Source organism: Leuciscus leuciscus, assembly GCF_965113295.1.
Source record: "Leuciscus leuciscus genome assembly, chromosome: 24".
NCBI lineage: Eukaryota > Metazoa > Chordata > Actinopteri > Cypriniformes > Leuciscidae > Leuciscus > Leuciscus leuciscus.
The window spans coordinates 12163085-12176749 of NC_138723.1; the positions used below are offsets into that span (position 1 = coordinate 12163085).

At 41.1% G+C, this 13665-nt stretch overlaps 1 protein-coding gene across 2 annotated transcripts; it reads left to right on the top strand.

Moving 5' to 3' along the window:
• Positions 1–138: 138 nt before the first annotated feature.
• slc20a1b (solute carrier family 20 member 1b) lies at positions 139–13376 on the top strand. Of its 2 annotated transcripts, none has more exons than XM_082158399.1 (11): positions 139–433; positions 1551–2306; positions 2416–2556; positions 2681–2766; positions 2891–2987; positions 7921–8040; positions 9853–10089; positions 10190–10736; positions 10829–11014; positions 11118–11202; positions 11322–13376. In XM_082158399.1, the coding sequence occupies exons 2-11, from the start codon at positions 1952–1954 to the stop codon at positions 11475–11477; spliced, it is 2010 nt and encodes a 669-aa protein (XP_082014525.1). In that variant the 5' UTR covers positions 139–433; positions 1551–1951; the 3' UTR covers positions 11478–13376. The 2 variants fall into 2 exon arrangements, with proteins under 2 accessions (XP_082014525.1, XP_082014526.1); XM_082158400.1 differs by having other exon boundaries at positions 10193–10736.
• Positions 13377–13665: the final 289 nt, after the last annotated feature.

Below are 13665 nucleotides of genomic sequence, written 5' to 3' on the forward strand. Positions count from 1 at the left end.
GTAGTAGTAATGGTTGAAAAGTCTAAGGTTAATAAGTAAATAACTTACTCGTTTTACTCGCCAAATAAGGTCAGAGGGCGTGGTTTATTGTTTGACGCCACCATCAACCGAAGACGCCCCGCCCTCACAGTCCGATGATATATGTCTTGCGTGGACAAGCAGGAACTCATCATCTGAAGCCGGCTAAAAGCGGTTTATGGGGATTTTTTGTTTTATTTAATCAAGGACTCAAAGCAATCAGCAGTGACTTGTTTCTCGCTTTAAGATCTGAATTTACTTTATTCACCCGACGTTAGTGCTTGAGAAAGAGCGAGAGCATTTATCGTATCTAACGTTACCCCCGCGCGCGCGGAAAGCGTCTACGGGAAGTTGACTGGGCGGGCTACGGTGTCAAAATATCTAAATCGATTTCATCGACAATTTTCTTTGAGTGGTGAGTAAAAAATATTTTTTTCGTATTCTAGCTAGTACTTAGTGGTATTTGTCGTACTTTGTCGTCGACGTTTTTTTCCTTTGCTAATTTGTGAACGGTTAAGAATGAGCGCGAGCTCATGGCTTTGTCAGCTGACTCGCGGTGGTCGAATGTGGAAAAAATACACACGTCTATTTACTTTTTGTAATTGATACGGTGTCACTGATATATGTTGTTTATATGTATTAAATATTTATTTTGTTGTTATTTTGGTATGTTTTTAATGAAGTACTAATGATTTATAACGTCATATTAGCTGTTAGCGGGTGTGAATGAATGACGACACGTGTAGTGCGGAGAGGACACCCGGCGCGCTCAGAAAAGATGAATTTCGCCTTGTTAACCTAAAAAGCCGTATCAAATTCGTTTATTTCACTAGTGTACTATTTTATTCTCATATTTATATCAGCGGATCTAAAGCGGGTTGAAAGCTGACGATTTGGGGTTGTTCGTGAGTGATTTGTTTCCTCAAGCTAACGTTAGCGAGGAAGTGCGTGTCTAGCGCGAGCGGGGAGAACTGGCTGGAACAGCCCGACAGTGACAGACAAACGCATTTCGTGATTTTTTTTCTTTCTTTCTGCGTTTTCTTTGCCAATAAAGGCTGCATTGCAGTAATGTACTGGAAAGCCACATGACACGGATGCGCTGGCAGTTTAATTTGTATGCAAGTTGCTGTTTGTTGTCACAATGCTTAAAATATTAATCAAAGTGTTGCCTTCTCGGGCTTGTTAAACAAGATTGGCTTTTTAGTGCTACATTTTCTTACTTTGAATGTTTTGATTTGACGTTTGTAGCCGAAAAGCCATATGAACATTGGATTCGGTTCATGCGTAGGTAGATGCCATATAGTTTTTGTTGTATGATCATTCATGGTTGTCTGTTCTCGATGCGTCCCCTTTTGTACAGTGAAAGAGTTTTCTAGAAACTTTCAGCTCTCTTCTATGCCGAGTAAAGTACTGTACTACTGCGTTAGTGTGCAATAGCAAACTTATGTCCAAGTTCTAGCCTCTTTGCAGTGAAATTGTTGCATAACACGGGAACCTTCCCACTTTCTCCTCTTTTTTTTTTTCTTCTTCAGGAATGAGCTACCATTCTCCCATCGTGTCTGTTGCACAATGGATGTCCTCTCTGTCTGCCTAATTGCCCAAGCCAAAACAAACCGTAACAGATCTAGTCTATTCAGAGGATAGCAATAGGCCCTCACTCCACCCTCTCCCTTAACGTTACATATCAGTTTAGAGCAGTGCAGATTCTCTCTGGTTTCTGGATTGCTTTGATTTGCTGGTTTAGTGAAGGGCGAAGGTAGGTCTGAGGCAGAAAAACGTATTTAGAAACACTAGTACCTCAATTTTCTGGGGATAAAATATCCAGTGTGCTGCTGCTTGAATTATTTATACATATTTGGTTCTCTTACCTGTAAGATTGTGAAAAGTAAAAAAAATTATAATTTCCGTATAACTTGAAAACCATCTGCGCACAATGGTATCGACAACTCTGGCCACGATAGCGCTTGTGAGCAGCACCATTGCCGGGTTTGCTGCTCGAATCGATACGGCAGACTATCTATGGCTCCTAATCCTAGGCTTCGTCATAGCGTTTATCCTGGCCTTTTCAGTGGGTGCTAATGACGTCGCCAACTCGTTTGGTACGGCAGTGGGTTCAGGTGTAGTTACCCTTAGGCAGGCCTGTATTCTTGCTTCTATCTTTGAGACGGTGGGCTCTGTGCTGCTTGGAGCCAAGGTCAGCGAGACCATCCGCAAAGGCATTATCGACGTGAACATGTACAACGGCTCAGAGCATGTGTTGATGGCTGGCTCAGTCAGCGCTATGGTTGGTAAGTACCTTATGAAGGGCTTGTACATTATAAGTTATTACTTATTTTTATATATGCAATTTGAGGTTTCCCTTTTTGAGTGTGCTTTTTTCCCCCCATCACTCAACAGGCTCTGCTGTTTGGCAGTTGGCTGCTTCTTTTCTGAAGCTTCCTATTTCTGGGACCCATTGCATCGTGGGGGCTACCATTGGCTTTTCACTCGTTGCCAAAGGTCAGCAGGGAGTCAGATGGTGGGAGATTCTTAGAATTGGTGAGTCAGCTGCATTCACAAAGACAATCCATATGTAATTTGAACTTGTATGATTAATACAGTTGCCAAGATACTGGAGGTGTGTTAGTTTCCTTATAGTTCATTGTTCTTTGTTCCCTTACAGTTATTTCATGGTTCCTCTCGCCTCTCCTTTCCGGCATCATGTCTGCTGTTCTTTTCTACTTTGTTCGCAAACTCATCTTACAAAAGGTAGATAAAATTATCTTATCTTTCCAACTTGGTCTTAATGAGTAACTTGGATGTAGAATGAGAAGAATATAATATATCACACCAAGGTTGGGTGTTGGCTAAGAGTGTATTTTGTCCTTTGCAGAAGGATCCAGTGCCCAATGGTCTGAGGGCCCTGCCATTCTTCTACGCTGTTACAATGGGAATCAACCTGTTCTCCATAATGTTTACTGGAGCTCCCCGTGAGTATTTCTGAATTTCTGCCCTTTTCATGCCCATTAACATCCTAAGCAGATGCCCAGACTCTGCTAGACTGTGTTTACAGTGCATAAGGCAAAGCAGTGTTTAACCAGTGGGCTCTGGAGAACTCAGTGGAGCACTCATGACATGGACATGTGGTGTCTGTATTCATGACCTCAGTCAGTGTTTTTTCCTTCTCCATCATAGGAGAGAAAAAACAGTGGAATAAAGAATTCACGCCCATCAAAAAAGAACCGTCAGCCTCAGTAGAGAAAGCACTACGTTTTTGAGTGCTGTTAACTGTTGAGCTCTGAATAATTTTGTCTTTCAATTTGAAACCTTATTAAATGAGCAACATTTGCTCCTTTTTGTTTCCTTTTACCTACAGGGCTCAACAATTCAAGAAGTCAACTGGCCTGGGCCATTAAATGAAGGCTACAGGCCAGAGTATGACAGCCTAGGATATGCAGCCTAGGAGTGTGTACACGTGCACTCCAGGCGGGCGCTCTTTACGTAGGCACAGCAAGGTGCAGCATACACACATGCACATAGCAGCACACATACATTCTACCCTAAACACCCTAATGCATCAAGTTTTTTCATATTTGGACAGTCTATAGTTATGAGATGCCAGTATACTTTCTGAATAAAGTCTCTGTTTAGTACTCAAATATTAGAATAAGCTTAAGTTTGTTACAAAACGTAAGTGATAAGTCCATTCAGATTATGCCTAGTGGTTTTAATTTGATACATGGAGTTTCTAATGACTTTAAAGTTTTATAGTTTCTCAAAATTAAAAGGCTGTCCTCTAGAGCCCACTTAATAATTGCGATGTCACTTCAAGACCCTGAATCAATTAGAATTGAGTTTTCTCATCAGCCAAATTCATCAGCTGACACACACGTCATGTGAGTTGTCTGAAAGCATCAGGACAAGGACATGTATCCTCTCACAGTCTCACTGACAATTCAGGTCAACATAGTAATAGGGCCATCTTAACATTCATGCTTAAGGTTAACTTGATCTTTAGCCACACTTAGTGACACTGTCGTGTCATCTGCTGTTGGATTAGCTTTAAAGGCAGCAGATCACCTGACACAGTCCCTTAACTCCTCCCACTCTCAACCTGTTTAAGGCTGTTCACTCAGGTTCAGTTATTCCAGAGCTTCTCCCAGGACAGGACAATACCAGCACTCGCCAGGGGGGGTTTGAGAGGCATGCGGCATGTCATGAATCGTTGATCAACCTCCTTTGTGTCTGAAGGGTGCTGAATGCAGGCATACTTGCCCTGTAAAAATTCAGTCAGAATGTGACTAGGTGGAGTTTCCTTGAAGCAGTGTGTTTGCACTGGTACTTGGAACTCCCTGTTCTTCTGGTTTTATTTTAACTGTTTGTACAGTATGAAACAGTGTCCTAACTACACGTGATAAAAAGTCTCTTCCATGTTAATCAGAGTTTTTGTCCTAACCAGCCGCAACGACGACATGCGACGATTCTATTATAGAAACGGTTTCTAGTTTTCTGCGCTGTCGCGTTGGAACAACAAGCACAAAGTGTGGCAATGATAATCTCAGGTATTGTTTATGTGCTTTATTTAATGTTAAAAGCGTGTAATGTGACTTTGAATAGCATTTAGTGCTCCAGCTTTGTAGCTGTAAAAGCAACAATGGATAATTCACCTCAGATCTTGAAATTAAACAAATGGAAACAAGAACTTTCAAACTGTGAACAAACAAGTGTATTATTTGACAAAGATTGTTTTAGTAACTCAGTAGCTTATGTATTTGAATTATGTTTAAATGGTGTAATATTTGTGAATTTGATTATGTAGCCTACTTATCCATTTTCTTGCCGCGAGACTCCGCCCACACACGGTTCTGATTGGCTGTGGGTTTTGATTGATTTTTACGCATGTCGCGTTGCGTCTAGTGTGGATAGACAAATTATTTGTCGCTGGAATCTTTTCGCATCGCATCTGGTTAGGACATGGTGTGAGGATGACAACTCATTCCAACGCACATACTTTACAAAAGGTTTAACCCATTCAAACTAATTTGGGTTGTGATACATAGGTGTACACATCTAGTCACTGGTCCTTTTCTAATAAACCCCCATTCCCTAACATGGTGCCTCAAACTTTGTTAATCATGTGCTGTAACCCACCCCCACCCCCAATTTCAGCACACAGACATACGGTCATTCAGCAACCACAGTGCCTGGAAAGTTCTCCCCATCCAAAATACAGATGACACACAAACCCTGTTTCTGTTTTTAATGCCAGCAGCCCTCAGCATTTGAGACTGGAGTAGGCAAACAATTATTTGTTTGTTTTATTTGTTTGAATGATTACTTTCAGTTAGTCTGCTAGTTCTCAAAATGACTACACTTAAAGGCTGGAATAAACTACATTACTTTTTTTTTTTACAATCTGGAGGAGTCGACACTAGTTGCCAAAAGTCAGATGGTAGATAATATAAACTATGATCAGTCATGATTTTGTGTGACGTGACTTTTTGCTGAATTAGAAATTTAGTTACAAATCTACAAAAATGACTCAAATAGGGACCATGCACATATGACAGAGTGGTGAACTCCTGTCAAGATTTAAAAAGTGCAAAAAGAACATTTTTCTTCAGCAAGAACCACCATACAATCAGATAACAACAAAGCCTGTCATTTTCTTAAGAATAAAAACATATGAAGTTCTTTAGAAATGACCTGAACACGTAATAATAATTTAAGAATTGCTCTTAGAATTCCTTACAATTTGTCTTTAAGAAATTTCTTAAGACAATGGTGGTGTATGATCTAAAGTCGTTTAGTGTATTATGCCTAATTTTTCTCTGCAACTAAGTGTATGATGCCCAGTGTTTTAAAATCTATTCAGATTTGAAAAGTTGTATAGTTTCAGGCCTTAACTTGGATTACTCATATTCTATTTAATAATGAGGGCCATAATGATTGGCTACACCCTCCCGCCCCCAGTACGTCTATGCCTGTTTTCTGGTCTGCTTCCTCTTTGGAAAAACAGACAGTGGGGTGTTTCGGTTGCCCTGGGGATATAAAGCAAACACGAAAGGCAGCAATAACAGACTGTGGATTTGAAATGGAATGTTTTTATATTTGGCCAGACTTAGTCCGCATGACTCAAAACAGTTTACGGTGTCAAAAAGAACGTTTTGTTTGAAGCACCAGATTCATTTGCGGATGCCAGACTTGGTGGCATGGGTAAAAAAAACTCTGTGTGTCTCCACACCAAATATCATTCTGGTAGTGCTACAAAGTTCGACTATCACGACGCCATAAGTTTATTTCATGTCTGTTAATTATCAAAAACGGTGTGTAACTTTTGCAACAGACACACGGCAGTCAAAGAGCACAATTGCCATAATTGGCATAAACACTAGTTCCCAGCCCACAATGACTCATAAACCATATATATACACGTATAGTGCTTGAACGTGTCTGGAAAAACAACTCGTGTTATTGTGTAATAAAGGCCATGGGATAGCAGATTTTATTGTGAGGCAAAGCAGGAAATGAATCCACTTCCATTCATTCATCCCACTGCATGGTTGTGGCCTGGCTTCTCCCCTTTTGTGGGAAATTGTTATTCAAACTACGTCGATGCAAGCATGAATGCATTCCCTGCCTAAACCACATGCACAGGGCTGCATTTCTCACACACTGAGCAGGAACTGTGCCAGCCCGGCCATAAGTGATAACTGGGACCCATTTGCTGGCCTTTCTCTTATTTCCATCATTCACCCCCTCACCTCTGCTGGCCACACCTGTTCTGTCCCTTTAGATGTTGCTAAGTCATGTTAGAAAGTTCAGCTGTTCCTCCCTTATGTACCTCAGTGCTCTCTCTAAAGAATGTGACGCTTCTCTTTGAATCCTGTCTCCTGAGATTGAACTGGAGTTGCATAACCAAAGCACACAGCGTCACGGCATGCCCTGCAGTGTCCTGCAGTAGTACGTGCATGTGGCAAGGCACGGGAATGTATGCCCCACTGATCCCTGTCCACTTATCTCTAAACCTCTCTTTCTGTTTATTTTTCACATCCCTGCTCCACCAAAGCCTTTTCTTTCCATCTCATTTGGACAAAGTCTTGCTCCAAATATTTCCAATACCCTTTTTGGTCCCATGAACTTATGTTGACACATTTCATTGTCTGTGGTTCTGGACCCCATGGGGAATTTGTAAATGGCCGACTTGCTCAGCCAGCACTCTTTCTTGAACATGCAGCACACATTCTTCATTACCGCGGCTAACACCGCAGTCTTGGCTCAGATATAACCTTTCTGCAGGAGTGGTCACATTTTTTTCCCCCACTTGTCCTCCCAAAGAGGTGGGGGGTGATCTCTTGCCGCAGTTGCCTTTTAAGGTACCTGCACTTGTTGAACATGGTATGTTGGCCTTGTGCGCTGTCTTGACACTGCAACATTTTGCTGCTGTTTGCACTCATATCTCACCTGAAGTGTTATGTAAGAGGGCAAGCCTTGCGTTTGCATTCTGAATGCGACAAGGATATTTGACACTTGGTTGCAGTGGTTGTTTTGGTTTGCATTTCTATGGACTCATAAACAAGTGGAGAAAGTACATTTCTTAAACTCTCAATAATAGTCTCCTAACTGAAAATGATAAATGGGAGCCAGTGGCCTAAGTATTCTCTGAATATGCATTTCTTTTTTCGGAAAGGGTGTGTAAGCAAATTCTAGATGCAGCGAATCCCCTTCTTACATCTTAATATTGAACTCCAACACCATTACTAAAAAACAGGACTCCACAATGTCCCTGTCCATTCCCTAATGCTGTTTGTGTTGTTGGTAGCACATGCTGCCTGTTGTCTCAAAAGCACCTTTCCTTTCCTCCCCTCCTCTCCCTCGAAACCCCATTTGGTCCCTTTCCCCCTGTGACTGATGGGACTGCAGTGCTGGGATTCGATAAGCTGTCCTGGTGGGGAGTGCTGCTCATTTCCCTCGGCTTTGGCCTGGTCACCGGCATCTTCGTTTGGTTTGTTGTCTGCCCTCGACTCAAGAAGAAGATTGAATGTAAGTATTCATTTTTCAGTTTTGTAATTGTTCTTAATCAGTCGCAATAGAACTATATGTCATAACTGGTTGCATAATCACTTCCACAACACGATTGGGTTGTTTAACTGATGCAAAGTAGACTACTGAAAATGTTAAATGTGTGGGGTGTCTCAAGGGTTTCCATTATAGATGTTTTGTTGCACTGTACTTGGATATAACAATACATCAACCTTTGAAGGTTTTTTATTTAAATAAGTACACACTTTAAATCAGAAATGTTCTGGCCCTATAAAAGTCTGGATGGCAATCTGTGGACATGAGAGATTTATTAGCCTTAGGCCTAGCACCAGGTGTTTGTGAGGATAATACCCTACAGATTAAAGATTCTGGCAGTGGACAGCAGTTTTAATCAGTCACTTAGAAAGACGATATATCTTTAAAGGAATGTTCTGGGTTCAATACAAGTTAAGCTTTGTCAACTCTGGATTTTTCTTTGTGTCAACGGTTTGTGTCTGTATCCTTGCACATGCTGTGCAAAAATACTGAATGTATGCAGAATGGTTTGTAAGCAGTTTTATTACATTAGTTTTTATGTTGTGTTGTAGCTATTATATACTGTATTGACATTTATTACCTCGCTCAGAGAACTTTTTCTGTGGCTTAACTGCATGTCACATATCAAATTTTATTTGAAATTTGTGTTGAACCCAAGACTTTCCTGTCGCACAGCTAAAGTTGAAAAATACAGTAATAAGCATCCATTGTAACAGCTCTGATCTCAATTACAGTTCACAGTAACAGAAATTTGATGGCAAGTAAATGTTCCCTAATCTTCAAGTCACGTGACAGACAAAAACGCGCGAAACATTCTAATACCAACTGCACTTTCAAGAAATACCAGCTTTCAATTAAGACAATCTGTTTGTTGTAATATGGTTCTTTAACACATACAAACCAAGTCATCTAGTGTTGTCTCTCTAGAGCTGTATAGACTGGCTGTGTATTAACAGCCTAATTGGGTCATAGTGATCCACTAATTGGTCTTTGGCTAGTGAACCGGAATAACCGTGGTCCAGTTGAGGTGCTGGCGGAAGTAGCTCCGTCTCGTCGGATTAAGGTGTATGGCTACAGTTTGAGGTGGCATTTGCTACTAAAATAGAATACAAGTGCTTTGACACTACTCTGCAGATCAGTGGACGATGGACCGAGTTATGTCAGACTGTCCTTGAAATGTAGGGTTATAGTGACAATTTAAGCAAACAGAGTGTTTGCCTCTTAAAGTTTATAGAATCGAGCGCTCATGTGATGGCCATGTGAATTGCCAGTGAATAAAGTCTTACCAGCCTTTGTACTTCTCACAAATGATTGATCAGATTCACTTTGCTAAACTAATTATGGTTCTCGAATTAAATGTTAATAACATTACATTTTTTGAAAAGACTAAATGTTTGCATTCCATAAAGCCTTAAACCTGTAGTGTAAATGCATTCAATGATATGGAAATAAAGCAAATAAACTTGGCTGTTCCATCTTAATTTGTTTTATTTGACCAAATCTTACTCATTTTAAAATATTAATTGGTAGCTTGATAAGATAAATACTATGCAAGTTTATTAATATTTATAATAAATATTAGAATAGGGGTTGGACTCCCCAAGAGGCCACAAGGAAGTGCTAAGTGGTCCGTGGAAAAGTTTTGAGAAAAAAATAAATGTAAATGAATAAAATTGATTTAAATAAAACATTTTAACATTGTTTTAATTTTTATTTATTATTTATTGCAATCGTGGAGCTGACCATTATCTTTAATCTATCTTGTCTGATATACAGGTAAATTAAAGTCTTCCAGTCCCTCTGAGAGTCCTCTGATGGAGAAGAGGGAGCTGCATGAAGCTCACAGTCCCATCCTGAAACCTGTCCCTGAGGAATCCAGTGCCCTGTCCTCTAACACCTCATCTAACACCCCCCCTTCCCCACCTCCTTCTGAGGAGCGCAAGGTCACCTTTAACATTGGGGATTCAGATGACCCAGATCAAAAGGACTGCAAAGAGTCAGAGACAGGCAATGGTAAGTCTGTAGTGTGTGATGCCTCACATGCCATGCCAATCATGACACACGCTTACTGTTTTTTTTGCAGATCAATCATGTAACTTTATTCTGTCTTCAGCAGCTCCGAGGACCCACGTTCAATTCACCACCGGCCCCAGTCAGATTCCTAGCAACGGTTACTCTCAGTACCACACAGTTCACAAGGACTCCGGACTCTACAAGGACCTGCTGCACAAACTCCATCTGGCAAAAGTGGGAGACTGCATGGGGGAGGGTGGCGACCGGCCCATCCGCCGCAACAACAGCTACACCTCCTACACTATGGCCATCATTGGCATGTACGGAGACATCAAGCCCAAAGAAGCTGACTTCCGTGCTTCCGAAGATGGAGACAAGGAAAAAGCCAGCACCCAGGAGAGGAAGCGCGTCCGCATGGACAGCTACACAAGTTACTGTAATGCAGTGGCAGAGACTGGTGCACCTGAAGGCCTCGGCGAGGGTGAGGTCACTTTGGAGATCGTTGACGAAGATCCTGGGAGCAGCCATAGTTCTTTGGAGGAGGATAGAGCCGATGCTGACAGACCGGAGGTGTCGATGCTCTTCCAGTTTTTGCAAATTCTAACCGCCTGTTTTGGCTCCTTTGCTCACGGAGGAAATGATGTCAGGTAATGCAGATGCATTGAACTGTACAGTGCTTAAAATTGTGTTCACAGATTTTAATACTAAGATTTGAGTGTCTTATCTCTTTTGCTTTCAGTAATGCAATTGGTCCCCTGGTTGCCCTGTGGCTGGTCTATGAGAGTGGGTCTGTTACATCAAGTGCACCAACTCCGATCTGGTTGCTGCTGTATGGAGGAGTGGGCATCTGTGTTGGTCTGTGGGTCTGGGGCCGTAGAGTCATCCAGACCATGGGCAAGGACCTGACCCCCATTACCCCGTCTAGGTATAAACACACGCCCATATTGTAATATCAGGCAGCACCTGCTGTACAGAGCAAAACCTCCCAATTGGCAGACTGCCCTAAACAATACTTTGTTTAATTTCAGTGGTTTCAGCATTGAGCTCGCCTCAGCCATCACTGTTGTGGTTGCTTCTAACATCGGTCTTCCAGTTTCCACCACTCACTGCAAGGTAAGATGGGCCTGTATGCAAAACAAACTGATGCAAAGCAAGACCTAGACGGGAGACTATTTGAATGAGATTGATAATTACAGCTTGTTGTTGAGGGTGTATCATTTTGTCGTTTTCAGGTCGGGTCAGTGGTGTCTGTCGGCTGGCTGCGCTCCAAGAAGGCAGTGGACTGGCGGCTGTTTAGAAACATCTTCATGGCCTGGTTTGTCACTGTGCCCATCTCTGGCCTTATCAGCGCGGCCATCATGGCCCTGTTCACCTACGTCATTCTGTGAGGCCTTAAAAGTCCTCTCTGCCTCCCTCTGCTTCCCTCTCTGCTCTCAAGGAGGAACAAGGATCCCCAGAGAGAGGATGAGGGCATGTCTCAACCTTCCCTTCTGTCTCTCTTTAATTTCCTCCCTCCTGTCATCCTCGTGATGAGTGGGGGATGAAAAAGGCCCCTTTCGATTGAGCCTGTGATTCTTGGTTGCATAATTTTTAGCCTGTGTTGATGATTTGTGCATTGCACCAGGTCACATGCCATAGGCCAGGGAAGAAAATGTCTTCATCACTAGAATGGTTGCCATTTAAATTCCCTCTTGTACATATGTTAAATCACAATGTGTTTTGTTTTTTTAATGTAATTATGTACAGAACTAAAGGGTTTTTTAAGGTAAAACAACAATTACAATGCAGTATTAGCTAGCCTTCTTTTGACATGCGTTTTTCATTACTTTGTCATTTGAGTTCCTTAGAAAGGTGTTTTTTTTTTTTTCTCGGTGTGAAGAATTTAGGGAAGAGCAATGGAGTTCTGTTTTCCTTTTATACATTCGGTAAGCATGAGTTTTCCACTTTTTCTTAAGCAGGCCTGACTTAACTCACAAATAGAGCCTTAAGACTCACATTTTTAGTTTTGTGAGGGTTGATTTGCAAAGGAAATGGGTCGCTCACATCATGTTCCTTAATACAATTTCAGTGCCCTTTTCCAGATGTCTTGATCTATTTTTAGTTCTTTTGTAGGTTACACTACAAAACAAGCCTCTTAGTAAACTAAGCAGTCTCCAGAAATATTTATAGTCCAGCCCTCCTGTTATTGTTCTTTTAGTCCTTTTTTTTCATTAATGGGTTCTAGAACATCAAACTCTTCTGCGTGTTTTGCACCACTGTAATTGAGCTGTTAATATTTGCTCTGCTTTGCCCAGCATTGAATAACCATAAAGGAGCAGCCTGTGCTTGGAGATGGAGTTGAACATCCCAGCATTCAGCTTTCCCTTAGAGCACAGAATGTGCAGAATGCCCTGCTGTAGTTAGTATGCTATTGGCGACTCTCTTAAATGCAGCACGCGCGTCCTTGAATGTTTGCTGTAGACAATTGAACTCCATACGGTGGATTATGGCCCTTTGTGTTCAGTCACCATGGCTGTTGGATGAAGTGTTACCAAGATGCCCAAACTCCCATATTACCAGTGTAATGCTGCCCAGGGACCGAAAGATCTGTCTTTGAAAATCAAGTTTATATATATTGTTTATAAGTTTATTATATATATATATATATAAAAGTCCCCTGCAAAAATGAACCTCTTTGTTTAAAAACAACCAATAAGCCTCTTTCCCTTTGAGTGAATTACAGTAATGCTTTGCTGTGGTGCTTAATATCGGACACAGTGAATTACACATTGATGAAGTGAGTGAAGTTTACTTGCGCTAGATTTGAGACCATTGGCGTTTCTGTAAGACTTGATGGCATCCAGTTGGATGGTGTAGCTCATCTGCTCCAGCCTTCTCTAAGACCTACTGTAGTACTTCTGAGGAATGTATACCAATACAAACATATGTACGTGTATCTATTTTACAAACCCTACAGCAACACGTATGACTTGCCCAATTTATTAGATGGGTGTGGGACAGTGGTGTTAAATGATGGTTTTGGTCTGAAGGCAGCAGTGGTGTTGAAAGATCCCAGCATTCCTTGACTGGAGATCAGGATCTGCATTGCTGTGAAGCCATTTGTGAGTGATTTTATTTGGTTATAAACTCAACACATTTAGACCTTACATAGTTGCTGTAGTTGCCTTAAGGATTGATCTTTTTTTGTTTGTTTTTTGTTTTTTTTGTTACCAAAGAGGGAAAAAAAATAACATTTTATTTTGTATATTGCGCTTTGGGGATGAAAGATTAAAATGTCTTTTTGATTATCACTTGTCTTTGCCTGTTTATTTAATTTCACCAGTGAATGAGATCACATTTCTTCTGCCATATTTATGCTGATAGTTTTATACTTTTCCTCTCTCATTCAGTATACTATCTACCCCCCCCCCTTCTCAAAATTAAAATCATATGTAATTGTAACTGATCTCTTGCTGTGAATTATTCTTAGTATAGATCGTCAATAGAGTATACTTTTTTTATTTTATAACTCTGCATCAATATTTCTAGATGCCTAATTTTAAATTAAGTATCCAGTTTCATCTAGTTCTAATGTTA